We start from the raw sequence: 25,362 nt of genomic DNA, 5'->3' as shown, positions 1-25,362 counted from the left end.
AAAATAAACAATGAAAAAATTGAGATTATTTGCTGTAGAAAAATCCATTGAAGCAAATTCTTTTTTTCCCCCATCAGGTGTTAGCACGCTTTAAATTTCACACCTTCATGTTCTTCTTAAATAGCACGGCCAGAGACGTGTGTACCTACAGACATAAGAGGGATGTTTGGATGTGAGCTCGTGCTGTACGAGAAGAACCAGGAGTGAATTCACCCCAAAGAGCTACTTGAGAGAGTGGTGTTCTTTTTCCTTTTTTCTTGCTCTTTCTTTTTCTCACTCTCTCTTTCTTTTTCTTGCTCTTTCTTTTTCTCACTCTCTCTTTCTTTTTCTTGCTCTTTCTTTTTCTCACTCCCTTTTTCTTTTTCTTGCTCTTTCTTTTTCTCACTCCCTTTTTCTTTTTCTTGCTCTTTCTTTTTCTTACTCTCTTTTTCTTGCTCTTTCTTTTTCTTACTCTCTTTTTCTTGCTCTTTCTTTTTCTTACTCTCTTTTTCTTTTTCTTACTCTCTTTCCTTTCCCTTTTCCCTTTCTCTTTCTCCCTTTCCTTTCCCCTCTTCTTTTTCCTTTCTCTTTTCGTTTTTCTTTCCCATTTTTCTTTTTCTTTCCCCTCTTTTTTTTTCCCCCCCTTCCTCTTGCCTCAACCACCCCCATCCCGGTGCCGCCGGGAGCTCGGTGCCGGGCTGACCGCAGCAGGGCGGGGATGCTGGAGGCGGCGGGCGCGCCTCCCACCACCCCGGGGCGCGGCCTCGACGGCGGCACGGCCGCACCGCACCCGCTCCCGCACCTTCACCCTCGTCCTTCCCCGCAGCATGGAGCGCCGTGTGGCCCGGGAGTTCCGCCACAAGGTAAGGGGGGGACGGGCCGGGGGCGCTGCGCAGGGTGACAGCAGCTGCCGGCTCCGAGCTTGGTGCTCCTGTGCCGCAGCCTGCTGCGGGAGGGGCTTGGAGAACTTAGACCCCCCCCTGGAGAGGGGAGGGAGAGAAGGAAAAACAATAACATTCAGTCATGCGTGAGTTTTTTAGGGTTTCTTAGAATAAGCGTTGTGGGATTTGAATAAAGTCACGGTGGAAGCGTTGTACCCAGCAGGGAAGGTGAAAGCGCAGGTGCTGACGTCCAGACCGAGGCAGTTCGCCTTGGCAGTTCCGTGTGTTAGCAGCCTGTGTTCAGCAGCCTTCAGGCCGACCTCAGCGGTCCCGACTGCAATTGTGCCTGGGCAGTCATGTGCAAGTGCATTTGATTCATGGAGCAACTCCGTCTGCCTGGCACATCGTTTTATCATGTGTATGCCTGGTTAAATGCGTGCTCAGCAGAGCTCAAAATTGTGTGAGTGAAGTAAGCTCAAGAGGCTCTGTTTAAGGAGAGGAAGAGAAAAATGATTAACATGTTTAAGAAGTAGTTGGTTTTTTTTTTTTTTTTTTTTTCATAGCAGTTTAGTTTCACTCTAGTGAAACTAAAGTTTTCAGTACTTTTTTCGGGGGGTGCTGGCTTTGTTTTGTTTGCTCGTTTTCCTAGCGTGTAGAGTTTCCTTTAAGTAGCTCCTGAAAACACAGTTGTGTAATGTGCGCTGTAGAAATACCATCTGGTAATAAACCATTAACTAAAGAATTGTTAGAATGAAGTAGGGGGGCTGCAAAGAACCAAAATGAATTCCAAAAACATGAAGGACTTGGATACTGCATAACGATGACTGCAGTTATCTAGCGAGTTATTTCTGTCTTGTTACCTATTACTGTATAACTCACCAGTGGGTTGTGCAACATACCAATAAAGACTCTGGTTTCCAGGCAGATGGTTACCACTTTGAACTTTAAACTTCTTCCCTTTAGCTGCTGCTGTAATTCATAAATTATCCTAGTCCCACCCCTGATAACGTAAGAAAGTCTTATCGTCAGCATTTGTTGCTGTGAATAAGTAGGATGCATGTTTAAGTGAAAACCATTTCTCTGAGTAATAGGATGCTTGAGCAGATCTTTTCTTTAAATTGGTTTGCATTATCCAGCTTTCAGTGGCCTCTGTGGGGATTTTTATGTCTTGGCTACTGCCTTTTTCTTTATCAAAACAAAAAAAATGACCTGCCACAGGATCCGAGTTATTTGCCACTCAGATACTTCCTGCTTTTGTTTGATTTATTTTTTTTTCTTTCCCTTGGTAATTTCAATCAATTCTCCCCATCAACCAAGCAGTAGCACAAAATATATAATATATGCAAATATATTATATGGCCCGTTCCTCAATTTCCCTTAATAGTTTTCAAAGCTCAAATAGAAATTGATAGTGATCTGCAAAAGTTGACAGGTTGGGCTGCTGCTACAGCAGTGCATCACTGTAGTCTGACAGTTATACAGCTACTATGAAGATTCCCTTAAATAATCAGTCACAGAAAGGTTGAGGTTGGAAGGGACCCCTGGAGGTCATGTCATCCAGCCCCGGTGCTTCAGCAAGGCCACCCAGAGCAGGGTGCCCAGGACCACGTCCACGAGGCTTCTGAAGATCTGCAGGGAGGAGACCCCACAGCCTCCCTGGGCATCCTGTGCCTGTGCCCCATCACGGTACAGTGAGGGGCACGCAGTGCTTCCTTAGGGTCAGAAGGAGCTACACTTGTTCTCTTGTTCTTGCACTGGGCACCACTGGAAAGAGCCTGGTTCTGTCTTCTTTACATAGAATCATAGAATCATAGAATCATAGAATATCCTGAGTTGGAAGGGACCCTTAAGGATCATCAAGATTTACACCCTTCCTTCAGGTGATAGGATCCCTCCTGAGCCTTTTCTTCTCAGGGCCAAACAGTCCCAGCTCTCTCAGTGTTTCCTTATATGAGATAATGAGCATATAATACCTCTGTATTGTGTGTGTAACCAGTTAATGTATTCCTTCTTAATGGAACTTGTCTTCAGCTGTTTTTCACAGCATTTCTATAACTGCTTCAAGGTATAATTCTGTAAGACGCAGTAACATGAGACTTGACATTTTATATAACAGACAGCAAATGCTGGGGACAGTTCTAATTCCTTATGCTAAGCAGTCAGGACGCATTTTTGCTTTTTGAGGACTCCTGAGAACTGATTTATTTTTCAGTTGATAGATTCTGCCACGTTCTAAAAGAGCAGCAGATGTTAGGCAGTTCACTTTGTCTTGCATATCAAGTTCAATGGTGCATATATTGAAGCTCATTCAGGAAACAGTGAACTGCTATATACATTTCTGCACATTCATTTTTGCTTACAAAATCTATCTGTATTGGTTTTCATAAAACCATGTTTGAACCTGAAGTTTGTAATAATTTTGCAGACAGTAAAAGAAATTAGTAGACTTCATTAGTTGTCAGCAGTCAGCTCTGTGTATTTCAGTTGCCAGTAGCAAGACATTTCTGCACCTAGTGAAATAAACCTATAACAGATAATTTTGTCATAACTACCTTCTTAAATTTGTTCCCCTCTTACAGTTGAGAGGGTTTTTATCAGTTGCAGTCTCTATTCTAATCTCAGGTGTTACTTTTTTGCTAGTATGGTATCAGTGTAAGCCTAATGATAGCACTACTTTGATTTTCTGTCCTGACAGAATATAAGAAAAAATATGAAGAAGTTAGAAAGAAGTCTCTAAAATTCATTGTGTTCAAGTGGGAGATTAGGAGTCTACTTGTTAACCTCATCAAACCCTGGTCATAGTTAGTATGTTAATAGACAAGTTTACAGAGTGCATAAGCATATACCATTGTGACACCAAGTACTAGATCCTCTGCACTCACTGTGCAAATAGCCTTTTTATGTGTGAAAATGACCTTTATATGTTATCTGTTCAACACAGAGATACATAGGGTGAGCTCTTAACCACTTAGAATCCATTAAGGTCAGATATAATTAATTGCCAAAAGAGATAGTACAGTTCAACCAGAAACCATGGCCTTGGTGCACAGATCTGTTGATTTCTTGAGACTGAAACTAAAATATTTCACTGGTCCAAGTCACAGCACATCACCACTAATTTATTTTTTCTTAATATGTGGAGGCATGACCTTTAAGGATTTATGACATTAAAGTCATGTTAGAAGCTGTTGACAAGCCTAAGTAACTATGTATCTATAGTAAGACTCTGTCTCAAGGAGCTCATGATTTTAGGTAAATGACAAGGGATGGGTGGCTACAATGAAATGACATTTGGTGGAATAGAAGGCAGAAGGAGAAGAATGACTTAAGTAGAGAGATGGTCTGGGAAGATTATCCCTGGTGTAGTACTATGAATTTTGAAGTAGTCACTTGGTTTTGTTAAGGGAGGGGGAAGTTTTTCGTGTTGGGTGAGAATTGTAGGAACCAAACAGGATGGTTGCAGTCTGCATGTTCTGCGAGAAGTGGTAGAGTTTGGACATGGTTCTCTAGTGTCTGAGAAGTGGTGGGAGACATATCTACCAGCTAGCCTATCATGAGAAAAATGTAACGTTGTCACTACTTGCTTTCCTGTCAGGAGAAAAGATGATGGTAGGTTGGGTCTTTGCTGTGTAGTGGTAATGCACTCGAATATTCAGTGCTCTTCTTGAGACAATGTAAGCAGGCTCCTACAGTACCTTAGTTAGCAGAAGAGGGTGAGTCTTATATCGCCTTGACTTGAGTCTGTGTGTGGTACTGGTGAACCAGTCAGTTACAACTCTAACCATGTTGTTCCCTGTTAAGGCAGACTTCTTTGGTGTTTTGAAATTTGCTGTAAAAAAAATAGGTTTACTTGCTGTTGTTACTCAGTGAAAGAGTCTTTCACTGTTACTCAATGAAAGAGTCCTGCGTGCAGTGGTTTTTAGCCTTGAGATGTTTTACAAGTGTCTTATTCCAGAGACAAGTAATGGAAAACTATCTATATGTAGATGCTGGCTGGATTTAGAGAGTGAAAAGAGACAAAGGGAGCATGAAGCATGTATTCAGTTGAGAATATAACGCAAAGCATTGCAAACCTGGAAAGCAAAGACCTTTCTTTAAGTATGCAAATTGGTCCTCAGACTTCACGTCACAGTAATATTAGACTTTAGGTCAGTTGTAAATTGTTTTCCTAAACATTAAGGTTGTCCAAATGTAAAACTACTGTGATGTGATCTCTCACTGTAATTAAGATCAGTGGGGGTCTTACCAATGTCACTGAATATAAGTTGAATTCCTCATATGAGAATTCTGAGTGGTTGGGTTCGTTTGTTTGTTTGTTTTTTTTACTGTATTCTACTGCAAGTATCCAAGAGCAGGCATTGTAATGTGACACTGGTTTAAGTAAACGTACTATTACCGGGGGAGGAAAGAATAACCGGCAAGTTCTATCAGTTAAGAGCTGGAGCAAAAAGGAACAGGAGTGTGGCTGTTTACGTAATGTTACAAATGAGCTACTGCTTGAAATCAGTGGTTTGGAACCACAGGACATAGATTATAATTATCTCAGTGGGGTATTTTTCTCTGTGGCAACATGTGTTATATTAATGAGTGGCCAAAAAGGTTTCTGAAAACATTTATTCAACAGTACAGCGATTATCAGGTAAGACTAATGTGCTATTATTTTCAGACTATTATGCTGCCAAGAAGAAATCTAGCGTAGAGAATATGAGACTTTCGTATTTACTATTTTGTCTAATTGTAATAATAATAATAATTAAAAAGAAGTCTTGTTGTAAATTTCACATTGTGAAGTATTCCCTGCTGCAAAAACGGGTTAATTAAAAAAAATCAAAACTTTCCCTGTTGAAATATTTGATCTGTGACTTAAGATTTTGTGAAAGTTTTGTACATGAAATGTTTGTGACTGTTTAGTCAGATTTACAGTAATGTCCTTGGATTTTCAGGTTAATCTGCTAATTGACAATGAAGCGGAGAAGGATTACCTTTATGATGTGCTGCGGATGTACCACCAGTAAGATCTAGTTATATATATACTTCTGTAGAATTTTACTTAGTTTTGCAATCCTAAAAGTGGGTATTCAAGACTTTTGCTCTTCCTATAAATTCCTAGAAAATCAGTTGAAATAATAATTTTTAATTCTTTTTCCTGAGGTCTTACATTTTCAGTTTCACAGTTTCTGTGGCCAATAAAGGGGTATGTCTTTTGTTAATAGCAAAGTTACTTTGTTTTTCTGATTTGACAGTTTTGTAAACTCATTTGGTGGATTCTTAGTAGGGAAAAAAGCACATGGATGTTCTTAGTAAACAGGAAGAGAGTGCTGATTCATTATTATTTCCAAGTGATACTGCTGTATTTCCAAATGATGCTTATTTATTTTCAACAGAGGTTTTCACCCAGTTCGCTTTTTAAAGATTTTTGCATATTACTCAGATTAAGACTTACTTTCAATTGTTTTTATCTGAAAGCTGGGAATCTGTTTGGCATGTTTAACAACTGACATATTCCAACACAATGGAAAAAAAAATGGTAAAGTGATAGGCCAATTACCAGTCCTTTACTGAAGTGATTTAAACCCTAGTTGCATAGGACCTATATCATTGCACATGGGATCAGCATCTCATCCATTGTTTCTGAAAGAAAATGAGAGTGTATTTTCCACTCAGCGTAGATGAGTGGCTCTAATAGGCATTGTTTCCATTCATATCTTAATTAATAGCATCTCAGCTAAGTGTAATGTAGATATTTTGATCTGATGTTTGCACTGAGCTCTAGTTTGGGGTGTATTCAGCTGCATATCTGATTCAGTTTCACTCAGGTCTGTCTAATTGCTTCTCCATTCATAAAGCCTGTTGTTTGGAAAGGAGGTTCAATCAGTAGCTCTTAATTATTTAAAATCTTCTTACAGTTACAAAATTAACAATGCATATAGTAACTTTTCCTTGATTTCCAAAATTTCAATTGCTTAAGCAAAATTTCCATGATCCCTATGATTGATGAAGTATAACTTCTTAAAAATCCTTGATGAAGGGTTCCAGGGGAAAAATATACACATTTGCTATTGGAGATAACATTTTATTTCTGCTTCATTGCAAAAAGCACTTCTAAATTTAAGTATTTGACCTCTAATGCCATTTAATATGCATTCCTGAGACGTATTTTCAGTGTATATGCCTTAGAGAGAGTGCATGTCAGGAAATGTAAATGATAAAAGAGGAAAGAGGGATCAGTAGTTACTGTACACCAAGTTAGGTGGATGTTGTGCAGGAATAGCTCCACTGAACTGTACTGAGCTGTTGCACTCATTGCAGCTGGCCATCAAAGAACACTTTCTAGCCCCGTAACTACCTCAGTGCTGATAGTATCAAGGGATACTTTGTCTAGCTGTCATTCAACCAAACATTCACGGTGGTTTCACTTGTTTCGGTTATTTTTTTCATTGGTTTTTATTTCAGTTTTTATTTCTGTTCTGGTTTGAAATGAATTTTAGAACTTAAGTAGTCTGTGCTCTAATTACTTAGTGGCGTGATTTTTCTGGCTCTGAATGATTCATCCATCCCTTGAGCTCAGCTCAGGAGAAGAGTTTGCAGCCTAGATTCAATAAGAAGGATTGCTAGGAAATAAAAATCTAGTTGGCAGGTATGTCTGGTCTGTAAAGTTAATTCCAAACAGTACCATAAATATCTGGAAAGCCCCAAGCATTTAATTACATACCATCTATAAAGGTGATGTGCATGATCTTAAAAAAATAAAAGCACTGTATAGGATATTTCAGTTGTTTTGAAGGAGGTATTCTTGTTTGCTTACAGAAAGTTTGCTTTCTCAGAGGTTATTTTGCTTTGGTTAAACCAAGATTTGTATAAATAACTTCCTTAGTAGGTTGAAGGGGCACACAAATATTTAAGACAAATGTACAGCTAGTTATTAAATAGTTCTTTGTGTTGATTACCTGTGCCTGTTTTCTCACTGTGTTTTTGTAGATCTATGAATCTTCCAGTGCTTGTGGGGGATCTAAAACTCGTAATTAACGAACCAAGCAGGTTGCCTCTATTTGATGCTATCCGCCCACTTATTCCATTAAAACACCAGGTGGAGTATGATCAGCTTACACCCAAAAGATCAAGGTAAGGGGATATAGAATAAAGTAGCTAACTTCAGAAAATACAACCAAGTAATACTGACTGAGTTTTTAGATAAACTCACATTTTTTGACGCTTGCTGTATTTGCTGGAAGTATCGTTTTGAACTATGTGAAATTTATTGTGTGGTAGTTAATCTAGTAAAAGCAGGGTATGGGAATCTAAAAACAATGCTTCCCTGTTGAAACAGTCTTTTCTCATTCTTCCTGCATTTAATAATAATAATAATAGATTCTTATGGCTCTATTAGTCAAGTGGTTTTGTTTTGGTTTGTTTTTCTTTTTTTTTTTTTTATGCCTGAATGCTATGAGAGAAGAATAATGCACAACTTGCATATGAAACACTATTGCAACAAAACGTTATGCAGCTGAACAGTCAGGTATCTTCCCCTTTTGCAGAAAGCTGAAAGAAGTGAGATTGGATCGCTTGCATCCTGAAGGACTTGGGCTAAGTGTGAGAGGTGGAGTGGAATTTAGCTGTGGCCTCTTTATCTCCCAGTTAGTTAAAGGAGGACAAGCAGACAATGTTGGACTTCAGGTAAGATGATTATATTCTTGGATACTGTGCTGCAAAATGCTTTTTGCTCCAATGTTGGGAAAGCAGGTGGTAAGAAATGTCTTTCAGCGTTTAGAGATAGTTGTAGCAAAGGTGCTTTTTGTCTTTTCAAATGAAATTCAAAACATATGTAAGATGATGCCATAGCAGATACCATCAGTGAATGAGGTTATTAAAATGGTTTATATATCATTAAAATTAAGTAAGAGAGCAGTTTTTTCATGTTTGGGATATGATGATCTGTGAAGACTAAAGGGCTTTCTGGAATCTGTGCTTCATGAATAGCCGTAGTTCAATGTAAGCTGATAGAACAAAAGGTCTTCTCTAACTTTGCCAAAATCTGATTAAAGGTAGGACGGAGCACATAAATACTGAGAATGTCAATTTCACGTTGCATTGATAAGGTTTGTGTAATGAGGTGTTTATTTGAACTTCAAGTGTAGATTGTTTGTGTTGTTTTGTTTTGTTTTGTTTTTTTCTCAATGGAAGCACAGAAAAGGGGCAAAAAAAGGTCATGTCTTCCATGTCTTTTTTTACTGCATAGTACTGCTCTTTCAGTGATTAAATTCTAGCTGCATGAACTGTAACAAAGCTGGCAAAAATAATTATGTGTAGAAACACTTCTCTTTGCTAAATTGATTCCTCCAATTTGTATTAATGAAGGTTTGTGGGTTTTGTTAGTTTGTGTGTGTGTCCTTTCTTCATACATTTCCTGGTGAAGAAAGAAGTGAGCAATTGCTGTGACAAATGTCTGCATCTTTCTAAGACAGTAGTTGATAAGGTGTATTAAGGGTCTGTATTTCTGAGTAGAAAAGCTGATATGCCTGGCTAATTTCAATTTGTGGAGCATGAGTGGTTGTTGCAAGTGTTGATATTTAAGGATTATATTTAATAATAGTCCAAAATGTGTCAATTATCATGATTCAATACAATTTTTAATTAAACTATGTTCTGTAGATAAGCTTCACTGTAGCCCTTTTCCACAAGGCAGTCACAATTAGGGTTCAATGTTTGCTTATTACACAGAGAGTTTTCTAAAATTTCAATGTTCCTCTCTGTGTTTGCTTACATGTACACATGCCCTTTTGGTTGTGCATTCACACCTAGATGTCCCATTCACTAATTCAGAATCAGCATTGAATTAGTCCCATCTTTTGGCAGCATGCTCTGAATAGGCACATGATGAGCTCTCTGGACACTTTTAGAAGCTCCCTCTTTAAACAAAACCACAAACTCAGGGAATACACACCCACAAATTCTGAATTTAGTTAGAATTGTGAGGGTGGCGTAGGACACCACAAATGTTGAGCTGTATATGTCAGCAGGCTACTCATAAGCATGGGATTTGCTGGTGGATGACTCCAGAAAGGGGCATTGATGTACCTTCCCAGGCTTTGTATTACAAAAGCTTGTGTGCCTTGTGCATTATTTTTGTCTACCCTTCCCATTCTCACTGGGTAAAAAGACACACCTGGGTTATGATGAGCTCAGAAGAGAGATCCAGTGCATCCTTCCTCCACTGCTAGAAAACTTTAAATAAATAATAATAATAATAAAAAGACCAGTCATTTCTATTGCTTTTTAAAGCATCTCCTTAAAAATACTGGAAGGCACTAGTGATGCTGAGCAGCAAAGGATTTAACAGCCATTGTCTTCTATTGTCAGGCTAGTATATTCATCTTAACACTATGTTGCAGCTCTTGTTCTCTGCTTATTTGCCTAATGGTTTGACACGACAGATAAGAAGGTTGTGCTCAGTTGTCATGCTACTGTAAAGATGCCAATACTTTGTTTTTTCATAGCATGCAAAAAGATACCTCTGGCTTTCTGTAATGGGCTGTTGTGCTACGTATTGGTGATAGTGAATGGAAATGCACAGGATCTTTGGGCTGGGTTTATGACTGTACTGCAACTCAGCTTGGCTGGAGTTCAGCAGACAAAGTAGGGGCAACAAGGGCAAAAAGAAAAATCCACGAGACTGTGAATTTGTCAGGGTTAGATTATATATATGTTAATATGAACAGCTAACGTGACTGTCTGACTTGTGCTTGTTGCTAGGGGGTGTTAAAGAGCAGCTTGAAATGCCTTCATAATAGGTGGCACTAGGCACTTTCTAAACCCAAGTGAATAAGCAGAGTTGACAGGCAGCTCATTGTTCTAAATTGCTGTCTCGTAATAAAGCCAACTGCTTCTGAAATTTCATCCACCTGTTATTTAACTAAATCTCTACACTTTTTCTATCCCAAAAATGCTGTCTGAGAAAGGTATAATGATCTATTATAACATCAGTTTATTATCCTGCTGCCTTCTTTTTTAATCTTGTTAATTTTGTGCGCTTTTCTCCTTGAAGTAGTTCCCAAGCTATATTAAAATGACTGAGTACTCAGGAAACTTCACTGAGGTATTTGTAGTTTTGGCCCTTTAACTACAATTTCTCTAAAAGACAACGGTATAGTTCTTTCATGACAAAATGTACTTAATCTTTTTTTTTTTTTTTTTTTTCCCCCACTTTGCTTTCTCATATACTTTTATCTGTGGAGATTCTGTTAAATACAAAAAGATTGAGATTGGGATGAGTGATGAAAGTGGAAGAAGTATACCAAATGAGAAATTTGAAACAGTAATGTCATTATATAAAAACCCTTCAATTTCCTGGAAGCACTAAATATTATATTTCCCATGTTAAAAGTTGAAAATGAGAGGCATTTCACTTGGGAAAAGTTAGGTTTGCAGTTTCTCTTTTAAAAGTCTGTCATCTCCCTGTTCATAGGGAAATGGTGATATATAATAACAAAGAAATCATTACTGTTGTACTCTGCTCTACCTGCAGACTCTTATCTTTACTGCTTCTGATTCAACAGTTTGGTATAGAATGACACAAGTACAAAAGCACCAACATGTATGAAAACAGCTATCAATTACTTCAGTATATGAACACTTCTCAGGAAAAACAGTTGAAGTGTACCAAAAAAGTGATTCATTACACACCCATGATGTCTGCAGTAGTTTTGGCCTAGACAGGCATAGAGCAACATCAGTGTTCATTGTCAGCAACAGAAATGTCTTTAGGATAAATTGAGAGTGCTGAGCAGCTTCAGAAATGAAATGACTACCTGGTAAAGGTGAGCAGTGAAAATATCTGAATGGGAAACATTCATTCCTTTATGGGCAGAGAAAATAAAATACATTCTTGGCTGAAATTATGGTTATGTAAACATGTGTCTGTTAGGGAGGTGATACAATGTTAACAGATATGACTAGCTTAGTGAATAATGACATCGTCAGAGCAACACTAGTCTCCTGATACAAAAACTACATCAAGACTCTCAAACAGCACTGCCATTTGCAGTCTTAAAATGGGGGTGCTTTTGTAAGTTAGAGCATTGCAATTGATCCCAGTTGGTTGGGGTGCTGAGTTGCATGCAGGCCATTGCCCTGAGTGAGATACAGGGTGCCCAGCAGGTGGAGCAGCAGTCCCACATTTAAGGGTTGTGGACTGTTGTTCTGCCTCTGCAAAATGTTCTCTACTTCGGGAGAGTCCCTTATTATTATTATTATTATTATTATTTATTTTCACTTTGTTAGTCTTTCGAAGCTATGTCAGCTGAACTTTACGATCTCTAGTGGATACCACACTGCATGTGATATGCTGGTACAGTTGACGTATTTGTAGTGTTTCGTATAGTGTTACACACCATACGGCACTTCTCAGCATAGAAGTCTATGAAAGTGGAAAAGTACAATGTGGGTTTTGGTGCCTTTTTTCCATCTGAACAGAGCACCGTAGAAAAACTTGATATTTTTTCCATGCAAATAAGAGTGGAGGCAGTGGGTAATGGCATGTCCAATATCCCATCATCTAGGGATAAAGGTATCACAGCCCAGGTGACAGTCTCTAAGGTACAGACTGTACTGAGAAATTCATGCTTCCAGTTCCACTTGCTCCTCCAACATGAATGTGGCAAGGCAAATTGCAGCATTTGGTGCTGAGATGCACAGAACCAGAGCAGGAGTCTCTAGCTGTATTCATTTTTTCCCTGAAAATGTCAGCAAGGTACAGGGAAGCTAGTCCTCAGCAACCTAGACTGTGACTTCTTCACCTGTTAAAAGCCTCTTCAGGTGCAGATACTGTCATTGAGCTTGCATGATAGAAAAAACAGTAGATAGACTGCATGACTTAATATAAGTGGCCATCGTAGGTCACTTTCTTGGTATGACTAAGAACGGTGGTGTTACGTTCTGTCTTTCTACTGACAGTAAAGTTGAAAAGTCTCTATGGGGGAGACTGAAAGAATTTGGCTGAAAAGAGAAATGGTAGTGTTCTGTAGGAAAACACCTGTATCATAGAGTTAACTAAGGTAGTGATTGCTTGCAGTGTCTTAATGAACATTGTGTTAAAAATTACAATGCTTATCGTAATTACTGTTGTGTAAATATAACAATGAAGTCTTTAGGGATGTAAGCAGATAGTGAGGAAATGCCATTGTGCGAAAACGACTTTGTGGTTAAGGCTGAATGAAACTTCTCATTACTTTCTATTCCCACGGAGACTCTTTGGCCCCCTGGATTCCAGCCGACTTCTTTGCTCTGCAGACGTGTTCACAGCTGATCTTCATACCAAGCAACTGGATGAAAGGGAAGTTTTCCCCAGACCAGACTTAGTATGGGCAGAGTCATCACATTAACTAACTTTCATTAAATTTGTTATGATGAGCCTCTCTCCTTCTAAATATTTTGGGTCAATGATGATGTTCACTAAGACTTCATGTTCGTGATATTCAATTTCTAGTATAAGGACCTTTTCCAAACCTACAATGAAAGCACAGAGCCTCTCAACAAATTGATTGTAGATACAGTGGGTTTTGTTTTGTTTTGTTTCTGTTTTTGTTTTTCTCTAATGAACGCAAGAATGTATTCCACCCAAGTTTTGTTGTTTAGAACTTGTTCCCTTACCTTTGCCAAAATTTAAAATCAGCCTAAAGAGGACACTAGCATGGAGAACTTAAGTCTAAACAAACACAATTTTGCAGCTCAAAACTTGAGTCTTAATTGGAAAATGTAGGCAATCATTAACTAGTAGTAATGCTGCCATGAAAGCAGATTTATAGGGACCACACAAAATTTCATTAATTAAGAACAAAATCCTATTAATATTAATGAGAAATAGCCTGTCAACTACCCAGGTGGCATTTTGATATGTTTTACATATAAATATTCACAGTAGAAAATGGTGCTGGAGAGCAGTAAAGTCAAGGTATTTGGCATTGTGCTTGTGAAGATCAAAGTACAGAGATAGATGAGGGTAACATTTGGTTTGTTTAAGCCATTTCCTGGTAAGCGTTTACCTATCCTTCTGTGCAGAGGATTAATTTGGGCTGATTTGCCTAATGGGGGAGAGTTGGCACTACTTTTCAGACAGTCACATCACATAATTTGCATCAGGCAAAAGTGCTTATAATGCTCTGGCCAAGGCCTTGTGTTTTTCAGTGTCATCTCAAGCAGCTAGTAAGATACACCCTTAAATGATGTAGGCAGTGTCTCCATCCCTGATTCCTTCTTAGGCTACCTACCTAAGGGGACCATTAGGCAGAGTTCAGAGAAAATAGAAGATGTCCAAGTTGCCGTGTATCAAATATGGGTATAAATTAAAGGAGAAGAAGCCTTTTTAAATTAAAGCTTTGCATCAATACACTGTCATTTTATCACCATATAAGCAACAGCTACAGCTGAAGCTACTTCTACATACTCTTGAGTTTGCCTTAGGGATGACCCTAGTATTGTCTCTGCTATTCAGAGTACCCATTCTTGGTCTTTTCTCATCATGCTTTGTTTGGACTTTGTTGCCCAAATATATAGTTCGTGCACACAGAAACCCAAGTAAGCTTGGTAATAAGTGATTAGTTTGCCTTCTGTCTGCTGGGAGCTTCCTTGTATGGTTTTTGCCCCAAGTTTTCCCACTTTATTTTTCCACGTTAGGGGCCTCAGGGCCACAATAGTGTGCCAGTACTGTCTCCCCAGCCACAGTCTGAGGGAGAAAAGATGGGTTGCTGCTGTGAAAACACCTGAAAAAGCTGTAATATTAACAGCACTCAATTTTGTAACTCATGTAGATGATCCAAGAAGACTAAAACTACTGCACCCCAAAATAAATATTCATTATGCTAGTGCACGACTATTGTAAATAATAAGATATTGCATTTGATATCGAGCTAAATTCATTAAAACAATGCAGTACTCTGATCAAGAATCTGGCAAGTTAATAAGATCAAGGTTAACTTCCTATTGATCAGAAAAGTTAGGAAAGTATCTTAGAGAACATATGGTAAAAACTTGAATTACTACTGCATAAAGAAGGAAAAATGCTCCAAAATTGTTTGAATTGAAATATGGATACCTGTATATAAGATAATCTGCAGGGTTGAAGTCTGGCTCCTCTTTCTGCTTTCCACCAAATATTATTTGTAAAACTAGTATTCTGGCCATTTATCTATACTGTTGGTGTTGAGAATTGGTTTCAAACAAATACAGGTAAATCTCATCTGGCACTTACTTGAAATCCCCAGAATATTGAGAAGTCAACATCATCAAACCTCTGCATCTAAATAACTGCCAGATCACATCATTGCTTAGAAACTTTTTTTTTAATCTTATTTTACATTTTTTCCTTCTATTTTTCATTTCTGAGGTTGGAGATGAGATAGTTCGTATAAATGGATATTCCATCTCATCATGCACACATGAGGAAGTCATAAACCTCATTCGCACGAAGAAAATAGTGTCCATAAAAGTAAGACGTAAGTAACTTCAAAAATCTTCTGTATTGCTGAAGGTTGTTGCTGTCGATAGCTAGTGATCTGTTGAAATGCTGTTACTTAACACTGCATTTTTCTTTTTCAGATATTGGAATGATACCTGTCAAAAGGTAATAATATTTAATTTTCACACAGACTTTTCAATATTCAAAGAACCATTATGTTTATCTGTATGTTGGAAAACTTGTGAACAGGCATCTCCTTACCTAGTTAAAATGGTATGTCTAGTGTGATGAGCAGATGGATGTGGTGTTTAAAGTATCTGGGTTGTTAGGCCAGTTGACTACTTAAATGAACCATTTTCTATTTCTTCTATCTTAGTGGATGCAGCCTGGAAATTTCATTATCAATGCACCTTGCTTAACAGATCTCTGCTGCTACTGCATGCATACAACATCTGAGAACTGCTTCAGAGCTAATAAAAAAGTTCAAACTATTGTCCTTTGTCCAGTTTTTTTGAAAAGGCAAACCTTTAAGTGGAATGGTGGGCAAATGTTAACAATGAGAGGTGTGTCTCTGCGTAGAGATTTATATAAGTTGTTCCAGTTTTTAAGATTATTTTCCTGGTTATTCTTAGAGTTTCCCAATATTGTTTCACTTGAGGAGGTTTACTCAATTTTAAGTTTGACCAGCTTTACTAGCCTAAAGAATTGCATGCTTATTCAATGTTCCATTTAAATTCCTCACCACTATTTTTAATCACTTTTTCGTTCCAGCTCAGCAGATGAACCCCTTAAATGGCAATATGTGGACCAGTTTGTGTCAGAATCTGGGGTAAGAGATCAATATTTCATTAAGATATTTTCTGGGAAGTCTGTAACTGTTCTGAACCACTCTATCCTCTGAGTTTATCACAGAAGTCATTGTATTTATTTTTAAGGTGCAATATTTTATTACAAGTATTCTGGGAGAAACATCTTTTGTGATATGAAATGATTCTAGAATCACTAGAAAAGGGCCTGATACAAATAGAATATCTTGTACTCATGAAATGGTACCCTATTTTGATTAAGCCTATCAATTTACCAGGCCATTCTTTATCTATATAAATCTTTAAAAGATTATTTGGTCTATCTTTGTTATGTTGGTGGAAGAAAGACAGGTATGAATGCAAATGACTTCAATGGGTTGCAGCAACGAAGAGAAAGACCACAATTATCATTCTTCTGCTTTCAGAAAGAAAGGCTTAGTTAAATAGTAATCATTATCAGGTATTTTTCCAGCTCTTTTGTCAAGGAACATCTAAATGATTATTTTGCCATATCACTTTCTTCTAATTTTCCTTCATCCTTTACTGGATAGAAGTTTGACTATTTAAACAATTTTCTCCAAATAGATAAGGTCAGTCTTTCACCTCAGTCAAATTGTTCCACTGTACTTCACATTCATTTCTGATAGGTCCATTGAGGAATCTTACCTTGATATTGTCAGGGTTTGGTCCTGGCTTCATGATATTTATAGTAGTCTTGATAGAACTTCAACACAGAATAACGTCTGCAGCATTTTTTTAATCCTTCTGCAGGAAGCAAAGGGCAGTGTTGCTGGTCTTGCTTCTTCTGGAGGGAGAGACAATAAAGAGAAGAAAGTCTTCATTAGCCTGATTGGTACAAAAGGCATGGGATGCAGGTGGGTGCATAGTTCTTACTTAACATCACTGATTTGTTAAATGAGACATCCAAGGCAGCTGTTTCCTTCATTCACTGATATGATATTAGGGACATGGAGAACCACACAGGATAAGGAAGACTAACAGCAGGACATCTGTGACACATGATATATTATTAGACGAGGTATAATACCTGTGTCCCAAGTTCTGACTTAAAATCAAAACAGTTCTCTATAATCTTGCTCTTATTGTTAAATTTGAGTTACATAACACAAGTTGTGTCATGGAACAGGACCTTTTAAATGCTTTTAAATTTTAAGTGCTGCTCTGTGACATAGCAGGCTCCAGCACTACCTATAGTTAGATTGATTCCCTGAACTTAGACTGCTTCCTGTGAAACTTTTCTGAACTGAAAGACCATTGCCCATCTATATCCATTTCCTAAAATGAATATTGAATTTTCAACATTTTTAGAAATATGAACAGATATTTCTCAGACTCGTGTCCTTGCATCTAGTTATGGAGGCTTTCTTAGACATGTAGGTATATTCAGTAAATTAGCAAGAAATTAGCAAGATGGGACTGAACAGAATATTTTCTAAAGCAAGTTTTCTTTCTTATTGTGTGGAAGGTGTCAAGTTTAAAAATATATTTGCAAACCTGTAAGGGTGATTCTGTATCACCTGCTGGATATATTACCCTCACAAATAATTGCTGTTGGCAGTCAGCATAGGTTGCATCTCAGTGTTTCCTCGCTAGATGTTGGACCCTGATTGCACCATCCTTTTTGCTTCTAAATACATAATGAATTGCAGTTCATAACTATGCAAGAAATTACTAATTCATCATTGTATTACATGCTGGCTTTTCAATACCACTACTGTCCCTGGAACTTAGTGTAGGTCAGTGTACTGTGTTAGTTCCAGCATTTAAACCAGTATTTACAAGCTTGGATAATTTTCTTTTAGGTTTTAACAGTCTAAGTTCAAGCCTTCTTGCTTACTTTGTATTAGTGTGTAAATATTATGTATAAATATGTGTTTTTTGTTTGTTTGTGTTTGTTTGTTTGTTTTAATCTTACACCAGTATTTCCAGTGGTCCAACACAAAAACCAGGCATTTTTATCAGCAACGTTAAGCCAGGTTCTCTTTCAGCGGAGGTGGGCTTAGAGGTATGTATGCCACGTTCCAAGGTAGGTACTACAAGGAAATCTTATTTGGCATTTATGTCTTCAGGTTTTCTGGATCACTGTAGTATCACTAGCTGTGATTTCCTTCCATAACAAAGAAATGTCGTGTATTACATTTCCAGTCAAGCAAGTTCCCTACATTTTAACAACAAGATGACTTCTAGGGTCAAACCAATATTCCACCCAGTTCAGTATTTGATTTCAAATAGTGGTGGTAAGACATGCCTATGGGAGGACATGCAAACCTGGCCAGTTTTCCCCTTATACCCTGCCAGTACTGGTAATTATTGTATTGAGAATGTTAGATAGAGTCCCTCTCTCTCTCTCTCCCCCCCAAATCTGGTTAGTATATGTATTAATTCAGCATCTATACTAAAATATGGATTAACTCCTTTAGGTTGGTGATCAGATTGTCGAAGTAAATGGAGTGGACTTTTCTAATGTGGACCATAAAGAGGTAAGAAATGAGAATTCCTAATTCCATGAATACATAGCTGTCAGTTTTTAAGCTTCTATCCAATTTTCCTGGCTGCAAAAACATGTTTTGATACTGGGCTACTTAACCTAAGAGTGTATCGAACATGAGAATCTGGAGATCTGAACTGCTACCATCTTTTTTTCAGTTCATGTAGGTCTCTTAGTAATTCCAGCCTTGACAACCAGCATCGTTCATTGTTTGTATACAGGATGTTTATCACTAAATGGAGACTGATTTTTTGATTTGTTTCAATTTGCAGGCTGTCAGAGTGCTCAAAAGCAGCCGTACTTTGACTATCTCTGTGGTAGCAGGCGCTGTAAGTAGTATACTTGCAAAAGCACAATGTTTGTGAAAACTACTATATGGGCAAATAAATAATAAAAATAAATAAAATGTAAAGCTGCATTTCATTATAATGTTTACACTGCCAAATTCCATCAAACCAAGGTAGTTCAGAGTGGCTTTTCATTATTTCATTGATATGATATTCTACACAGATATGTTAACGGAAATTAGAAAAGGTGGGAACTGCTCCAGTGTTTACCACTGGCATCCTTAAAATGGTTAATTGTTGCTTTGGGACTCCTCTGCTCCACCCTACTTTACCTCATTTGCTTCTCCTTTCCTCAGTACACATTTCTGTACTGAAGAAGGGATTGTAATAGAGAAACTATTTGTTTCTTTACTCCTGTTTACTGATCAAGCAAAGACCTTAATGCAAAGGCATTCTTCACTGCCTGCTTTTGTTCAAGAGCTCTATACTTTGATTCTCAGAGATGTGAAAAATTCTGCCTTCATAATTAAAGGGATTTTAGTTTCAGTAATGAAATCTAGGTAGATGTTTTCAAAATGTTCCACAAGCAGCACCACTGAAATATCTTCCCTGAATAGAAAATAGTGCTGGTGTCTTCACTATAAAGCAAATTAAATAGAAACAAAAACAACTGAAACACATCAGCTAATATAATCTTTTGCAATCTACATTCCCAGCTTTCATCTTTCCTAAATGATGGTGCTCTTCCACAGCAGCCAGGCACAGGAGCATTAAAACACAATGATTGTGTAGTTGTCTTTACCATCAGGATTCATTCAATGAGCTGCTCTCTGGCATTGAATTGCTCAGGTTCCAAGAAAGCAGAATGTGGAGTTTGTGCTGGGTAATGTACTGGGAGTGTCTTTGGCATGACTACTACACTACTGCTGATTTTAGTGGTTGCTTGCCTCTTCTAAGGTGTTTAGCACATCATAAATTGGAACAAAACTGGAGTTTCTCTTTGGAGTAAAATTACCAGGTCTTTTGGGGGTCTTTCACAAAGCATTCCTCACTGAAAGTTATGTGAGGAAATGACAGATGTGCTGTTACATAATTGGTTTTGAATTATTCCCCAGAAAAACAATGTTAATGAGACTCTTTCGTCACTGATTTGTGTTGGGGTGCTGATTGCAGGGAAAAGAGCTGTTTATGACTGAAGACGAGAGGCAGAGGGAGGCACGTCTTCGTGAGCAGGAACGCCAGGAGTTGATGCATCAGAAGCGGCTTGCGCTGGAAACCAACAAAATCATCAAAGAGCAGCAAGAGAAAGAGAGATTGTAAGGACTCCATAGGAGGGTCTGAAAAATGTAGCTTGGATTTGAAAAGGGCTTGTAAGACAGGAATAATTTTAAGGAGATTCCCAACTTAGATTAAGTTATGCTTGCTTTTGTGGAGTCTCTGCTCATAATTACTTATCCCCTTGATGTTCTGGGTTTTCCAAACCAATATTATTCAAATGCATGTCTTCAGTAGGAGAGTCACTCAAGAATCACTGTTCCCTGACTTTCATACCCCTATGGTTTAATGTGATATTTTGTATTTTCTTTGTGACATTCCCCCGTCCTTTATTTTTAGCGGAACAGTTACAAATTCATACTCTCACAATAACATGCTGTGGAACTGTCTCAGAAGGAGATAGTGACTCACAGAGTTGCAGAGATATCCTTCTTAAGCAGATGGTCTTGAATGTCCTCAGGTTTTAAATAATAGCATGTTGAACTCTTGGTATCTTAAAGAAGACTTTTTAAAGAAGCTTTCTTTTTTTTTTCTAATGTGCATGTGTTTACTGTTTGTATATTAACTATATGCTGACACACTTTGTGGAAGTTCTTACTCAGAAAATATTATTTGTATTGTGATGTCCTAATTCATGATGTTATAGAAGAAAAATGGAGATATCCCAGAAGGCTGCAGAGGAAGAAGAAAGATATCGCAGAGAAATAGCACAGTAAGTAACAACCTACATAGGCAATATGCTGCCCCAAAGAATAGAGTGCTTATGTATGTGCTTCTGTCTGAAAACATTCTCCATATGCTTTTCTAATAAATTTGTACATTTAGCTAAGCATAGGGCCCAGTGCATCCTGGAAGTGTACCACAGAGTTGCAGAATAGGAAATGTATCTGAAAAGCAGCACCTGGAAAACATAAGGGTTATGGTGATGATAAATTCAAAGTCAGCTTGAAGTTGAATGTTTATTTTTAGAGTATGTTATAGTGTGTATATAGTATAGTTAAATAGTATGTACAGAGTAATTTAAGATTGAAGAAGTTCTGTGTCTCTGAATTTGTTTGCTCTACTGGCCGCTACATGTAATTTTAAGAGAAAAGAAGAAATGTGTCCTGGAAGGAAACACATCAAGGACGAAACAGAAGAATAACTAAAGGGATGGAAAATATGCATATCCTTAGGCACTTAATGACATATCCACCTAGTTTATATTAAAAAAAAAAAAAAAAAAAAAAAAAAGCTTGTTGCTTGTTCAGTCTGTGAGAGGTACACAGTGTAGTAATAGTCTTTTCAGATTATCATAGTTCTGAAAACCAAAGCTGAGTAGATTTAGGCTAAACTAAGGCTTATGTTTTCAGCATGTGATATTAGTTGTCTTGAGTAGAAATTTTACTCATAAATTTTTAAGTAAGCTTTTGCTTTTTGAGGAGAGATTTAATTAAGTGTTGCATTGAAAACAGTAAGTTTTATAACCTATCCTATCCAGGAAATCAGATTTTTATTAAATAGTGCTTTGACCACGTGTGGATATTTTTAAAATTTATCTTAGCTAAACTAGGGATTAACAAGAAAATCCTGGTATAAATAGTCATATATACCTCTAAGACCTGGTATATTTTGGCACCATATGTCAATATACCAGTTCAAGACTAGCTAGAATAGGCCTTAGGCCACTTAAAGGCACCATATGTGAAGCTCCAAGATAATAGGTTACACGGCAGTATAGTTGTGACATACCCGGGATTTTCTGAATTTTCCTTCAGACTGCCCTTTTTTTGATCGTGGTGCTTTTCTAGATACTTTCTGGGTAATTGTCAGTAAAATGACACTTCTTGAAAGGAACATGGTTTGGGAGAAGGGCATTTTATGATTCTTTATCTTAAATAATAAAATAATTAAAAGTAAATAATTGTAATGATTTTACATTAATATTGTTATTTCTATATTTAGAATTTGTAACTGCATTTTTTTTTCCTTATAGGATAACAGCAGAGGAAGAAAAATTTAAAAAGGAGTGGGAAGAAGATTGGGGGCCTAAAGAGCCTCCCAAATCTCTAAAAACTGTGACTGCAGAAGTGCACTCTGCCCCTCATTCTAAACACAAAAGTAAGTAATTGATTTCAGTCTGCTTCTTTGGTATTTATTTCAGACACAACATCAATGAGCTGTACGGAATATATCACTATTTTATGTCCAAGCCAGCTAGAGATGATTTAATGATTGTCAACACTGGAAGTGTGTGGTAAATGTATGTAATGGCTCTTAGCAGGTACCTGGCTCACAACATCTACACCTGCTCTAACTGATGCTTTTTAACATGAAAGTTGGAAGTTGATTTGATTTAAGCAGGACCTCCATTCTTTTCAATTATGTGGAAAAATATCACATTACTAACTTCTTTTATTTCATGGAAACTCCCAGTCACACATTGCGGATCTCTATTTCATGGAAACCTCCAGTTGGACTGTAGTTTCTATCTCCTCACTCCTTTCCTCCTTTGTTTCTCTAGAAGATTTAAAGGGAGTTGCATATGACCAACTTGACACAGATGACACCGATGAAGTGACCATGAAGCAGGACAAAAAGGTTTGCTGCTCAGCCTTAACTTCCTATCCTGATTTAGATCCTTCCTGTGTTTCACTTCCTCCTGACAGTCAGTCTTGACACTGAACCTATCATTTGTATTTGCTGGGGCAATGTGTGGTCCTTTGGTAAATGATGAAATGTTACGATACTGTTGTTGTCACTGCATTCTAGAGATACCTCGACAAGAATACAAAACATGTCAATCCTAAGAATGATGGATTATACTTAGAGTTGTGTGTGTTGTTACTGTTTATTATGTAAAATTATGGTAATGGATTACTTTGTATGATTTTACTTAGCTTATTCTACGGAATGGAGCTTTTTTTTTCCTACTCAAATGCCACTGTGTTCTGCCACAAGATTGAATGAGTTTGAATACCTGTTTGATTTTGAGAAGGCTTGTTACAACTAGTGTAAAGTAAGACTGTGACCATAGAGATCTCAGCAATGCATATGTTCTATACGAAGCTTACTTACTGCATTTTTTTTTCATTTAACATAAGGTATGTGTATTAGTAAATAAGGATTATTTGTGACTAAGTGTACTAGCATAATTGATCAAGAAGTTATCTAAAATCTTGTCATGTAATATTGTACCTTTGTTGTGCCTTCAAATAAATTTTAATCAGTTGTGTATCAGCAGGGATTGATAGGAACCAGTCCTTGACTGTCCTTGACTTTTTTTTTTTTTTTTTTTTTTTTTTAAGAAGAAAAACAAAAACTTTTCCTTTACCTTTTTTTAGCTTTTGGGTGGTTTTATCGGTATGAAGGAAAATTTCCCACAATTCGCAAGGTACCAAGTTTGATAAATAAACTTGTTTGCTGTGCATTTGAATTTTAATTCCTTTTTTCTTCTGTTTCTCCTCTTCCATTAGAATATACCAGACATTATTTAGAGATAGATGCTTCTTCATTTCATATGCATAAGTTAAGATGCTTTTTGGAATTTTTTCTTCTGAATACATTGACCTTCTTAAGTCCTGCCAGCTGCAATGGGAATTGTGTGTACTTTGCAGAAGGCGTTCAGCACAAGTGCACAGTGCATTTCTTCTGTTTTCCACAAATCCTCAGAATAATGTTCCAAAGAAAAAAGCCTCAATAAGAGGCAAAAATTCAATGGGAGTGAAGTATGTGGTTCCCAATTATACAAATATCCCAGAGAGAGGAGGGCTGAAGGCAAAAGACTTTCAGGCATGTGCATCACAGACAGTGAGCAAAAACAACAGAAAAGCTTTAAACTCGATCGAATACCTCTCATCTAAAGAGTTGCCTCTAAAACATTGTGATTTTACATTACTTCAGCTCCAAATAATACTTTATTCCTGATGTTGCTTTATTCTCTTTATTTCTTTCAGTGCATTTTATAGACTTTTTATTATTTTGACCTTAATAGAGCATAGGAAATGTCAGTGTACTCTGATGCCATTTTGTGCTGCTAGTGAATGTAAATCATCCTGGATCTGTAACGTGTAAAATTCAGTACACTTAGGAATTATATCTGAAAAATATAAATATATATTAAGAAAATTCAGCCTCTTCACACAAATAGGTGATCTTCTCAATGGCTGCTGGCAAACACAGTTTACAGAGCCTCCAAATAACTTTTCATATATATTAATGGAGATCGACCACAGTTTCTGTTGAGCTATACTACACTGTATCGACTAGAAACTTGAAAAGATTAAAAATAAATCTTTTGCTTTTAGAAATGTTTTGAAATATGGAAAAGGTGATTTTTCATCCTACTGCAAATTACTAATCAATTTTTTTCTGTGCACCCACGAAAACCAAAATTTCACTCTCTACTTAAAATGTTTTTGGGAAGTGCACAGAATCCATGGAGAAAATGGATGGAAAGGACGACTCATCCTGTAGTAGCTGAATGCAGTGAATGCAACTAAGATTTGTCTCATAGACGTTGATGTTCTGAAACATTTTAGCACATGTACTGCTTAGTGAGCAGTACATTAGGTAATTTTCCAAATGTTGATACGTAGCAGGTTGACCTGCTGGGTGTTATGTTTCATAGACAGTCCTAAATGTATCTTATAACTCTTTAGAGGATAAAATGATATCAAAAATTACTACTAAAGTACAAACCAATTAGCTCTGAATAAGACATGCCAGCAGAACGATGCTCAGGTTAAAACATTAGTGTGAAAAGATGAAAGTGTGATAAAAAACTAGAATTATCTCCAAAGATTATTGGTTTTCAATAATAGGAACATTTAACCACAAAGCAATAGAGAGCATATCCCTGAACTCTGTACTACAAAGTTCTAATTACTTTCTTGACTGAGAGGATGACATTTGTAGCTGCCAGGAAAAAATGTTTGCTTTGTTATTAATGTTACACATAGAAGGTGGGAGGAAGACAAATAATGATATGTAAGGTAAAGCATGGTCATGCTTTGAATTCCTAAAAACCCCTTGAAAAGCCATTAGCCAATGAAAATGAGCAGAGCAAGATCAAATCTGAATCTTAGCCTCTCTGGGCATTGGCAGGAATTGACAATAGGTGGCCAGCTCTGTTGCCCTTCTGTATTTTTTTCAGTGTAACAAAGAGGACATGGGCTTTTCAACATGAAGTAGGCCC

The 25,362-nt window shown here is 37.4% G+C and overlaps 1 protein-coding gene across 1 annotated transcript in view; it reads left to right on the top strand.

Annotated features, from left to right (window-relative positions):
- Positions 1-727: 727 nt before the first annotated feature.
- USH1C (USH1 protein network component harmonin) overlaps positions 728-25,362 on the top strand; it is a 44,552-nt gene continuing 19,917 nt past the window's right edge. The window contains exons 1-15 of the mRNA XM_084522146.1: positions 728-842; positions 5,804-5,871; positions 7,839-7,982; positions 8,396-8,534; positions 15,238-15,346; positions 15,450-15,474; positions 16,081-16,138; positions 16,887-16,990; positions 18,057-18,141; positions 18,557-18,616; positions 18,897-18,953; positions 20,085-20,227; positions 20,833-20,898; positions 22,162-22,286; positions 22,690-22,766. Coding sequence (XP_084378272.1) covers positions 807-842; positions 5,804-5,871; positions 7,839-7,982; positions 8,396-8,534; positions 15,238-15,346; positions 15,450-15,474; positions 16,081-16,138; positions 16,887-16,990; positions 18,057-18,141; positions 18,557-18,616; positions 18,897-18,953; positions 20,085-20,227; positions 20,833-20,898; positions 22,162-22,286; positions 22,690-22,766 — 1,296 coding nt within the window. The 5' untranslated portion in view covers positions 728-806. The remainder of the gene's footprint in view (positions 843-5,803; positions 5,872-7,838; positions 7,983-8,395; positions 8,535-15,237; positions 15,347-15,449; positions 15,475-16,080; positions 16,139-16,886; positions 16,991-18,056; positions 18,142-18,556; positions 18,617-18,896; positions 18,954-20,084; positions 20,228-20,832; positions 20,899-22,161; positions 22,287-22,689; positions 22,767-25,362) is intronic.

The sequence above is a fragment of the Aythya ferina genome, assembly GCF_964211825.1.
Source record: "Aythya ferina genome assembly, chromosome: 5".
In the NCBI taxonomy this organism is placed as follows: domain Eukaryota; kingdom Metazoa; phylum Chordata; class Aves; order Anseriformes; family Anatidae; genus Aythya; species Aythya ferina.
Note: the sequence above shows the minus strand (reverse complement) of the source record. Positions and strands in the feature narration are given on the sequence as shown.